Here is a 12,572-nt window from a genome sequence, read left to right as displayed (position 1 = left end):
TGCGATTCGTTTTGTTTTGTTCTCCTTTAAGTAATAATCATAAGGTATAGAAAAATAAGACTTGGCTGTATGGACTAAAGTCCTTTGCCTTTCCCATTAGGGATAAATTGAAAAAAATCATAAGGTATAGTAATTACTAATTAGTAATATTAAAACAAATGTTTTATGAATTTAAATAAATTTTGTCCATATTGTTATTGTGAAATTTATTCGTCTGAATTGCCTTTCGTGGAATTAATAAAAACTGTATTAATTTTTAGATTTTATTAGGTGTCTGTAAAACATATTGTAGATACTTATAATAACTAAATCACTATTTTCTACTTTCTACTCAGTCTTGGCGGGCTCTGGCGAGATCTCTTCGGAGATTTTTTCCTTCTCATTTTTCTCAATTTTCTCCGGTTCTTCATTTATCCTGCTGCCGTTTGGATTATCGCCTGTAATTATTAACAATAAAATACTTGTTAAACCGTTGGAGTAACATAATTCAATACAAAAACTTCAGTTAGTCACTGCCTTTGAAAATCATTATTTCAATTTTAAGTCTGAAAATATCAAGCATTATTGGTATATATAACTTAATGATTTTATCGTAAGGCGTACATAATAGGGCGCGCATTTACTAGTTATGAAATAGTTGTACCATGTCAGTTTTTTATTCTTTGACAGTGTTTGATTAGTAGAAAATTAAGCGACAAATTTTAAAACGTATGTTTGATGAAATTAAAAAGCCTTAAAGTGTATATTAGAAATTAATGTACCTATATTTACTAAAGTAGAGTTACACATACAAAAATAGTTATTTTTATGTTATACACATATACGTTATATACAACACATAAACACATACATTCGAGTGATTATACCTGAATATTAGTGCCTAATGTATTTATAGCACCGTTGATAGCATTCGAGACAGATAATGTGGAACCATTAATAGTGGCACCAATAGTACCTATAAGACCGTTCACGAAATTGCCCCACGCTGTCACTATAGAAGATAAAAAGGATTTTGGTATGCATGCAAAAAGGATTATAGTATCAATAATCAACCGACAAAGTATAGGTATGATATTATAAATTATAGTGTCTTAATGAGCTTCTGCAATGTGTAAAAACAATACGAAGAATAAATATTGATAAAGTGTAATAATGAAATACTATGTATGTAGAAAATTAGTTCAATTGTAATAATTTTTACATTGATAAACTTTACCTGCGTTACCTGCGCCGCCTCCCCAACCACCATGTCCTTTGCTATCTGCGTTCTTGTCTACAGATTCCCTAGGTCTATCTGGCTGTGTGATTCGCGTAGCTACCGTCTGCAGGCCTTTGATAATAGGGTTGTTTTGAACTAATTGCCGAATGGGGCCTGGTTGCTCTGCCGCGGTTTGGACTGGCTGGGCAGCTTCCGGTTGTGCTATCGGTACTGCTGGCTGAGGTTGTTGGGGCACAGGATCAACTGGAACTACATTGACCCCCTGTGGGACATCAGCAGAGGGCTTTTCAACAGATCCCGCGCTGTTACCAGCAGCTTGATTCGAAGATTGTGGAGTGGATTGCTGATTCTGGTTACCGTTTGGTCTTGAGAAAATACTAACGAAGCCCTGAATTGCCTGCCCAATTGGATTTTGGCTAGGCTGCTGCTGCGCTTGCTGAGGGTTTTGACCGCCATTAACAAGGTTGTTCCATTGATTCTGAACTTGTTGAATAATGTTAGGCGGCCGCCAACCTGTCTGTGCTGGCTCATCTGCTGAGGTTCCTGGAGGCTTTTGTTGGGCCTGTCCCGCTTGAGCGTTCTGTTGTCCTTGTTGACCAAATGGCAATTGTATACCTTGAAACAAACCTCCCACGAAGTTTCCACCCGGTTGAGAAGACGATTGTTGGGGTTGGCCTTGGCCTTGATTCGCGTTAGGATTAAAAACTCCTTGAACGGCATTGTTCAAGTTAGCAATAGAGTTTGCCATTCCTTGTTGGAAGTTATAAAGAAACTGCATCACTGGATTATTTTGAGCAACTGGTGGTTGAGTTGAGCTGGCAGCTTGAGGATTACCAGCAGCATCGGCTTCGGCCCTGGCAGCTTCGTCCTCTTCTTTCATGATAGCAAGGAGTTCAACTCCTTCAGATAATGTGTGTACTCCTGATTCAAAATTACTTTCCAACACTCTTAGGCGCGTTTCGACAGCTTTAACTTCTGATTCAGCCTCTTCAACTTTGTCTGGTTTTATATAAGATTTAATTGTATTATTTAATTTTAGAACTTGCTCGTTGAAAGCGCTTTTTAAGTTAACAATGTTTTGTTGAATAGTCGATAGCTTCTCGTTGTTTGCGAATAATTTGTTAAAGTTTTCAGAGATGCCCTTCAAACCGAGTGTAAACACTTCTTGTGTATCTTCAATGGTTTGTTTGATTGCAAATACTGCTTTTTGGGCGTCCGAATAACTTTCAGGATTTTGGGTTTCATGCTCTTGCCGCTGAGGTGATCCTGGGTTATTGAGATCGATCGGTGCACGTTTAACGTCTAAGCTGTCACCCTCAGGAATGTAATCATTGGAGTTTTCATCTATTTTCTTCACATCCTGGATCACTTTCACAGGGATAGCGTTGCGAAGGCTGTTATCAATGTCCTTGACTGTGTTGGCTTGATCGACAAGCTCTGGTTCACTTACGAGGTTATCTAAGTCGACATTATCGAGATCATCAATCTTCCTGTCGGGTAGGGAGATGGTTGCGGCGCGTGCGTACACGCAGAGAGCGAGTAGCGCGTACAGCCTCATGTCGGCGCGGTGTGAGCGGCGAGAGGGCCGCATGTGTGCATATATAGCGCGCCTAACGGTGCCCTCGTGCAGGCGCCCGCGTCGCATAACGCTAAATGTTTTTGTCACTATTTGTGTTATAAACTAGCACTAGTGAGTATCGCTTTTCCTTTTAAAACTGCATCGCTAGTAAAAGTTTGTGCGTAAGTGAAATGATTTGATTACGCAGTTTTTAAATATATTTCTAAATAAAATTATGTTATCAATTTGACATTAAAAATAAGTACGAATAACGATACTTAGATTACAATTAGTACATGGTTACGTAGACCCAAAACATACATACAAAAATAATAAAGACCAATAATACGTTGATGAACGATTTTAATAAGACGTAAATTAAAAAGATTCCACCAGATTTAAGTAACGGCGTGTTTTTTCGTAATTGATAGTCGAATTCTTTATATTACCGTTAGACAAATTCTAGTTTTTATTTTAATTATAGTAACATCGAGATGTTGATAGAAAAGGATTTTTTATTGCTTTCTTATTTATTACTCCAGATTAATAAAGATATACTTTATGTTTGCAATAGAACGAAATAGTTTCATTATAAATAAATGTAAATAATATTTACCTAAATAATAAAAATGAAAGGTATGTTTGCAGAAAGATGTCTTTTAGGTCAAAACCGAATTGAAATTGGTTGAGTACATATTTTATATCCGCAGGAGAAGAGATTTTAAAAATCTACCACATTGCATGTCAAGAAATCTGACCAAAAATACTAAAAAGCAATGTATGAACTTGTAGACATAAGAAGAATGACCTTAAGTAATTGAAGAGCACTACTTGTGACTGATGAAACTGATGGGTGCGTCAGAAATCGATTACATTTACATTTTAGTTTACGAATTACATAGGATTACGGACCTTTTTTATTGTCCGTTGAGTGATCTGTCAAAAGTGCTATTATTTGTTAGTGCCTACAGTTAGTTAATTTTTTGTACTTTTCATTATATAATTTTGTATATGTGTTTTTTAGCCTTTGTTTGTACATTTTATTTACTTATTATTATCGCATGTTGATACTGAAGTGTTTTATAAATAAATAAATAAAATATTTTTTTCCTGTTCACGTTCATAAGTGTAGTTAGTTACCTACATAAATAAAGTTATTTTTGTTTGAGTTCAAACTCTTCTTTCTTTCTTCTTGAAACCTTTATCAGTTTTATGGACTTTTGAAAAATAGAACTCTTTCGTCTTTTCTGTCAAATTCTGTTTACGAAAAGTGAGGAAGAGATGAGTAATTAAGTTAAAGAGTGTCATGTTCTCATTAATGAGGGTTTGCTAATTTAATTCTAAATTCAATCTTAAAATCATCATTCAGTAATTTGTGTGTTAAATAGTAATACAACCTTTTCACCGTTTGATACGGTATATAATAAATATACTGGTGCAATTAAAGTACCTACTTTAAAGTCATGTCAGTAACAGATCTCTCAGGTATCCACTAGGTTATCTGAACGTCTGGGTCGTCGGGTCGCTACCTCGACGAATAGCAATTATAATGACGCTTCGTATGAATTTAAAGCAGGGTATATTTAAACACAATTTTTCACACAACAAGTTTCACATTAATGCAAAATTTGCCTTATATTGTTAAGTTTTCTAACGTTAAGAAGCACTCTTCCAAACAAGTAACATTATTCTAACTTAATTATCTGATATATTTCTTAAAATAACAGTCCATATACATTCTTTTGTATCCTTATTTTTGTGGCAGCGTGTTAGAATATTCTGGAAGCGGACTCGCACTCATTCACTCCACTTCTTTGACTATATGTTTCTGTCTAAATATATACAGATATCATCTTTAAGATGATTTTATCCACAGTGAATAAGTAATGTAAGGTGCTTAATCAAAAGCTTCCAGCCGATGCGCTCACCGAGTTAATATGCAAGATCCTCAGCTTTCTGGTCGTTAAGAGCATCAAGATCATAATTGATGGAGTATGTTCCGGCTTTAAACCCGTGAATGCTGGAATCCCACAAGAGGATGTGCCACCATTTTTCTTAATACCACAGTCAGCATCTGAATTTAAAGGCTAAATCTACCTACAGAAAGCTTGGTGTGCTTAGGCTTAGTACGAGGCGAAACTGTACTTCAATACGGGCTATGTTTTGAGTTGTTCGGGTTTATACTTCCAGCTGAGTTTATCTTATTTGCAAGAATAATGTAACGTAACGTTAGTTAAGTTATACATATATTTATATGTCGCAGCCAACTAGCTTAAGCCGTTCAATTAACAGCCTTAACTAAGCGGTTCTGTTTAACTAGCAGCCTGAAATATATTAAACTGTAGGGTTTAATATTTAATAAAATGGTTGAATAATGCCATTCGTATAAATGTATATTCTCGTTTTCGATAATGTCCAATAGATATTATTATATTCTATATAGGTAACATAAATGTCACTTGATGTAAGAACCCCAGAATAACACGACTCTACAAAAAAATTTTCGTTCTTTGTCCTAAAGTTTATACTATTATTTTCCAGTTAGTTATGCACAAAAACGAAAAGAAAAGATACCTTTTTTCGGTATAAAGTTTGCTTTTGTGATAGTGATAATAATAATACTCATTTTTCAATTTTTTCATAAATTTTAATTGATTTTAATATTTTTTAAAAGACCGCGCGGTGAGAGTGGGGTATTAACGTTTACACTGTATTTTCTGTAAGCTAATTTGATAGTAAAACTTAATAAATATAATAAACATTTTTATTTCAATAGTTTTATTTTCAATCAAAAATTAAAATCCGAGATTTTTAAAAATTTTGTTCAATCAGTCTTCCAAGAACAAAAGCAAAGTTTTTCATGCCATATTTTTTTTCCGTCTTATTACGACCTAAACTACCGAAATTTAATGCTTTGCAATCAAAGTCAAATTTCATGTTGACCCGTGTAATTCAAGCAACTTTTATTGTTAGGCAAGTACCCCAAACCCAACTACCCCTAATTTTGTAAGCTCAACTATAAATTAATTAAAACCAGTTGACACCCAGCTTCAAAGAGTTTATTTAAACATATATTTGAAGAACCCAACTAAAATCGAGTCATGGAAAGTTTTTTTAAGAATTTAGTAGTACATTTGCGTTTGTATGTTCTCACAAAAATATTTACCTTCTCGAGTTCACCTGTTTTGAAGTGGTCTTACCAGTTTTTCCTGGTTTTAAATGCAACTTTTTTATGTCATAATGATATGTAATAAGGGGCATTGTACTCATAATGCATTTAAGCGTTGCAATCTCACAATTTACTTTTAATTGTTGTTTCCAATTTATAATTAAATTATTTATATTAAAAAGATAATATACATTTAGGGCCTGTTTTACAATGTATGGATAAAGTGCCAAATAGCTATGCAACACATAAATTATTCGAAAGATAAAAGTTCAAAATAAGATACTTTACATTTCATGACGTATAGCGCTATCTGACAGTCGTGAAACGCAAAAATACTGTTTATCCTACAAATAAGTAACAAATAGCTTATAATATATATTATAGCTTAGAATATCAAATATTATGTCAGACATTTGATAAACCGGAGAATTAATAAAATATTTTTATTTGTAAAGAATTAATTTCACTTTGCGGTAGCGACGCTAATACTGCCATATAAAAAAAATCAATAGTTCATTTTAATTAATTTTATTATTTTATATACATTTTTTGTTGTAATTTTAATGAGTTAGAAAATTCATACTAGGCTTTGCTCCACTGGCGCCTTCGATACAAAAAGTTACAAGCATGAAATAATTTTAATGACCAAGATAAAACAAGTTGTGATAAATAAATATTTGAGGTAAACGTTGGCAAAGTATTATCAAAATACACCGGTCATCGAACCAGGCCACCTCGTCTCTACCGTTATACTTAGTTAATTAAACTTTTTCGAGAGCTTATTTGTAAGCTTTTTTAAAAGACAGCAAAACGAGGGTTCGTTTATATGTATAAGTGTAATTTAGGACAGAAGTGAAGGAATCTGATATCTTTAGACACTTGTTAGTACTATTTACATATTTCGTAAACCTATAGCTAACATAAATTATATATTACAAACAAATACGCTGAAAATATCGCCAAAGATGGAATACATCATAAATTTTACTACAAAAAGGTTCAAAGATTAACAAAAGGGAACAAACAAACAAAAAGTATTAAATACAATTGGTACCTAATTTGGCTGTGTTGTGTGATGATGTAGTAGTGAGGGTGTGTAAGTGATGGTGTGAATGTGGTGTGTGCTCATGAAGCTGGTGATTTTGCGCTATGGATTATTTTACTCTTATAAAATGTATTCAAATTTTGTAACAGTCATACTTAAGCTTTAACATTTATGCACTGGGATTTCACGCCTGACATAACAAACATAAGTGCTTCCTTGCGATATTTACTTTGAAGTTCGATTAAATCAAGATATTATATTATATCTGGAATCATAAACGTATATATCTAGTCATATTTGTTTGTACACTGGCTGAGTTCACAAGAGTTGCTAGCTATATTGTTAGTTATGGATAGATAGATTTAGGAATACAAGTTTAATTTTTTAATGTTTCTATCTAGAATAGTTGGTGTGGGATTTTGGAATTCTATCGTATTAGTATTTACTGTTAAGATAGAAAAATGTAGTGAAAAAATGTAGTGATAAATAAATATCTGTAATATTTACATTGTTCAATATTAAAAATACTGTATTAATCTAGTAAGTGATTATAAAATACACAACATCAAGACAACACAAAAAAGAATGGAGAGAAGTTTAAACGTTATCAAGAAAAATGACAAACTAATGACTCGTTTGTGTTTGTATTTATTGGATTATTGTAAAGCTCCCTTTATAAGGATTATAAATTTTTACACATTAGTTTTTCTCTAATTACGATTTTAATTTGTGTTTGTAATGAATTATGAATTTCATAATGGTCAGTGCCTAGGGTATAGATATGCTTCTATCTCAATAGGGCTTTTTTGGCAAGTAGGCGCTCATTACATAAGAATCAATAAAGTTGGCTAGTTTTAAGGGTAACGATCTTGTAAATATTTTAGGTGTTATTATTGCCGTATTAAGAAAAACTGTTTTGAGATGTTATAAATGGATTTCGGGAGGTCTAACAATTTGATAGATTTACACGATAAAACCGATTACGGACAAAATGATACATTATGTTTTTATTCCCGAAGTGGAAGTATTCTCATCCGAGACGATAGGTAATTAATGTAAATATAAATAATCCTTGATTTATTATTATGAAGAAATCTTTATATATAATTATAAATTCCACTCACGGGCCCTGTTCGAAGTATAACGGACATTTGCAAATATCGCAATAACATTATACTACGAACATTGTTCCACATAGACCCGCTAAACTCAATACATAATTTAACATAACATACGGAAAAGATTTACTATGCTTAGGCGCCAGTTCCATATGTTTGTTTCTTTATAAAAAATAAAAAAATCAAGCATTTTATAAAGCAGTGAAATGCTTAGAAAAAAAAGTAATTAGAATTTGTATGTCATAGAATATTTAGTATTTGGAGGCATCAGGTGCGACTTGGAACATCGAATCGATATAAAGGTAACTGCCGAGTTACCCGAAATATTCAGAAACTACTGGAAGAATTCTGCAATAAAATAGAAAAATCCGTCACTCAATGCATCATACGCACTAGTATCCTACGCTTTTGATATATGTCTTTGATATACGCCCTTGCCTACGAATATATGTCGGGACAAGAATCGGGGACATAAATTCATAATTTTAAAAATTAGTAAGATATATACTCAAAATTGTTACTTTTTTATTATTCTACTTTTAATACAAATATTTGTTTATGCTTTAATATTAGTTTTGTGATTAGAATGAAAACTTTATTTCTGTGTTGAATGGAATTTGAAAGTAGGTATTATTAGTATTAGCATTAATCCAACCGAACCTTATAGTAATATTTATTTATTTATTTTCCATTAAATTTTCCTATCTTTACAGTTACAACTAATGCGATAGAATTCCATTATATTACCCACACCAACTAACCTACATACAAACATTAAAAAATTAAACTAAAATTCCTAAATCTTATAACTAACAATATAGCAAGCAACTCTTGTGAACTCAGCCAGCGTACAAACAAATAGGTCCACCTCAATGGAAATTTTGTTAATGATCTGTATTGCCCTCGTGAGTGGCGCTTTGCTAACCAAGTTGGAATGTGCGCGCGGTACATCCAAAAGTTTAGACATAAGTCTCAGGTTTCTATTTGATACCCGTGGACCCAGCCTCTCCATTATATCCGGATCATGCACCCTACCCGTAAGAATCTTAAATAAATAAACTGACACAGCTAGCTCTCTTCTGAGGCCTAGCTGGTCGTATCCCACCATACCCAGAACAAACAAGGTCGGGTACATAAGCGGATACAAGGGATACACTCCATACAGTCTCTTGTAGAGGTAGCGAGTGAATTTATTTTGTACTCGCTCTAACATGAGACTGTATTTAGCCTCATATGGGGCCCACACCATTGCGTTGCACTCCAAGTGACTTCTCACTAGCGCATGTTATGTTAAGATATTCTGCAGAAATTTAAATGCTTTATTTAAACGCCAGTAATAAAAAATCCTAGGCATCGGAGTGCTAATTACATACTTAAATGTTTAAGACTTCCAAAAAAAATACTTTCTACTTTCTCCCATGTGTATAATGTTTCCAAAATAAATAGAAACAAGACATGACACGACGTACCTTCTCTGACCTTTGTATTTTGATTAAACCAATGGCGGGTCATATTTCCAATCGTGATAGCATTACTATAGATACATATGTACAGTCGAAATCTGTTAGAAGGACATCGCAGGGACTACTTATATTTGGTCGTAAAACCGATAGTCGTAACAGCGATGACGTTGTTATTTACAACCTGAATACAATAGAATTCAGCTGGGACCTATGATAGTAGTAGGGATTCACGGGTTCTGCCTCACTCGCTGCCTCAGTCAACCTAACCCCCCGTGCCGGGTTCTGCCTCACTCGCTGCCTCAGTCAACCTAACCCCCCGTGCCGGGGACTGCCTCACTCGCTGCCTCAGTCAACCTAACCCCCCGTGTGTTTCTGGCTCAGCGGCAGTCCCCGCCTAAAAAAAAAAAAAAAAAAAAAATGTTTGGTCTCTTTCCCCACTAAACAGACCGTGCTGAGTCGATAGCACTCACTCCCGAAGCGATATTTCTCTCTGTTTCGAAGTTAGGTTTTGCTATACGTTGCAAATTAATCGATTTACTAATCACCTCATAATAAGAATGTAACGTCTCGTCCAAATCCTCATTTACTAATCACCGAGTCAGTTTCGTATCCATAATTAGCAAATTACCATTACGCATACGCATTTACCTGCAAATGCACCAGGACAGATGGGAAAAGGATTTACTGAACATTAAAAATATGATTTCCGTGTTTTATGTGTTTATTTGCATTATGTTACAATACAACTTTACTAGTGTCATGTCATTTCTTGGTGAGTCATACGAAAAATTTCTGAGGTAATCTTCCAAGCTGAAACCCCAGAACTTGTAGTACAAATATACTACACAATACTCCCCACAAAAGGCAGAATAGATGTCCTGAACGCTAGCTGTATTATAGCTCCATACCCGACAATTTCTTCTTAAAAAATCCGCTATTACTCTAATAGGTTTACGTCCAAATGAATCAAAATATTCTCCAACTTTTTCGTGGTTGATATGAATAGCTACCCAATGAGATCCTGGTTGTGAGTCAGGGTCAAGATTGCATATAATAAATGTGGGTAAGTGTACGTGCATTGGTAGGCGATTCGAGGGGTACACGCTATACTGGATGCTGGGATGTATTTTATGGAGACTCATTTGCAGGTTTAATGTATTCATTTTTACTCCAACGCGTTTGACCTTCTACTCTTTGTATTTAACAAAAACGGAAAGGACCCTTGAGAATCACGTTGTGCTTACTTAGCAATTTAATACTGTCTTCGAAAACTATCGGAAGTTTATCAGAGCGAATTCGCAAAAGCGACATTAAATCCATAACTGTTATGATACTTGTATATTTAGAAATAAATAGATCTGCTTACGTTCAATATTTATTCATGATTTGACAAACTTACAATATTTAAAAATTACACAAACACGGATAAAATCATTACATTACTTATTGTACATACGTTATATGACTGTTGTATTATTAACAAGTTTGGTATGAAAAAATAAAAACATTTTGATTACAATACACTATGATAAGAAATAACAATTATTTTAGTATTCAGAGAAACTTATTTTATATCAAAACATGACTTAAAATGAGTAGACATACTTTTATGATTGCATTAATTATGACAGATTCACATAATACTTTCTCTTTTCATAAAATACAAAGTAGAAAAGTTGCAACGGAATGTAACAAAAATGAGATTCTGTAGTTGAAATATTATTATATTATCCCATACATTTTGAGATAATGAATCAGTCATACATAATAAAAACTTACAAAATGTGATGTATCCTAACTTTAGTGACAAAAAATAGCATTTTTTCTTTTAAACATTATGTTTGGCGGTTAAATAGAAGCAACATTTACTAATAAAATGTATTAAAATAGACAGAAATTATAATAACATAGGGCAGGAGAAAGTAAATTAGATATTTAATTATAAACTATAAAGTCTTGTTAAACAGTAAAAATATTAACAGGATTAATGAAGATCTAAAACAATAACAATACTTGTATTTTTAGTAATAAAAAATCAAAATTGTTATACAATTATAAGAAGAAACTAAAAAAAATTAAATACTATTACCTATTTTAACACCAACAATAAGATTTAAAATTTACATGTTGTAAATTAATAAATATTTATCCTAACTATAATTTTTTCAGAACTTTACAATTACTTATTTTACAATTTAAAGCTAGTCATTTGTCAGGTTATAATTTTTATGATACATTGAATTCCTAATTACCCTAAGACCATAACTTTGATTACACTACTTATTTATTAAAATTATGATACATTTATATATAATACAATTATAAATCTTAAATAATCCATAATACTAGTATTGGAATCTGTAATTAATTATTAACCATAAATATATTTATGTTGTGTTGTATAGATCTCTCAAAATCCTATAAGTAATTAAAATGTCATAGAACATAGACAAATCGAAAAGTGTATGTAGATAAAACTCATGTGCGTATTCTAAAATATTTTATCTGAATTTTTTGGAGTTTAAATTATATAGGTACTGGTTTCGAATAAGCCTCTTAGACCTTTAATGTGAATAGCAGAAAAATAATAGCAATAGGTGAACAAACAGTCTACTAGTAATAAATAAGACGCAAATGTTGACGATTTCTTAACACAAAAATAATCACATAATCTGGAGTTCCTCTTAGAGTGGAATAATATAGTTTTATACACTTAATTAGTTCTTATAGTGTTTTAATGTCATCCACCAAATTAAAACTTACACAAACTACAAGGTACATACGCGAATGTAAATACAGATATTAGTTTTATAAACTGTTCTATTAAACTGGCATTATTACAAGAGTTACGTTTAATTTTGATACAGTGACGTTAAATATAAGTGGGTTATTTGTTTTAGTCTTTCAACGTCACATATTAATTTTATTAAAAGTTATTTATTTTTTCACATAACTGGCCGATAATAACAATGGAACACAACGGTAGTTTACCAGGTCACG

General features: G+C 32.7%; 1 protein-coding gene across 1 annotated transcript; it reads right to left on the bottom strand.

Annotated features, from left to right (window-relative positions):
• Positions 1 to 249: 249 nt before the first annotated feature.
• On the bottom strand, positions 250 to 2,809 carry LOC110991933 (protein piccolo-like). The gene is made up of 2 exons (XM_022257530.2): positions 1,217 to 2,809; positions 250 to 437 (listed from the first exon to the last, which is right to left on the bottom strand). Exons 1-2 carry the CDS (start codon positions 2,775 to 2,777, stop codon positions 328 to 330), a joined length of 1,671 nt encoding a protein of 556 aa, XP_022113222.2. The 5' UTR covers positions 2,778 to 2,809; the 3' UTR covers positions 250 to 327.
• Between the last annotated feature and the right edge of the window lie 9,763 nt (positions 2,810 to 12,572).

Source organism: Pieris rapae, chromosome 19, assembly GCF_905147795.1.
Source record: "Pieris rapae chromosome 19, ilPieRapa1.1, whole genome shotgun sequence".
Classification (NCBI taxonomy): Eukaryota; Metazoa; Arthropoda; class Insecta; order Lepidoptera; family Pieridae; genus Pieris; species Pieris rapae.
The sequence above is the reverse complement of the archived record's forward strand: the minus strand, read 5'-3'. Positions and strand labels throughout refer to the sequence as shown.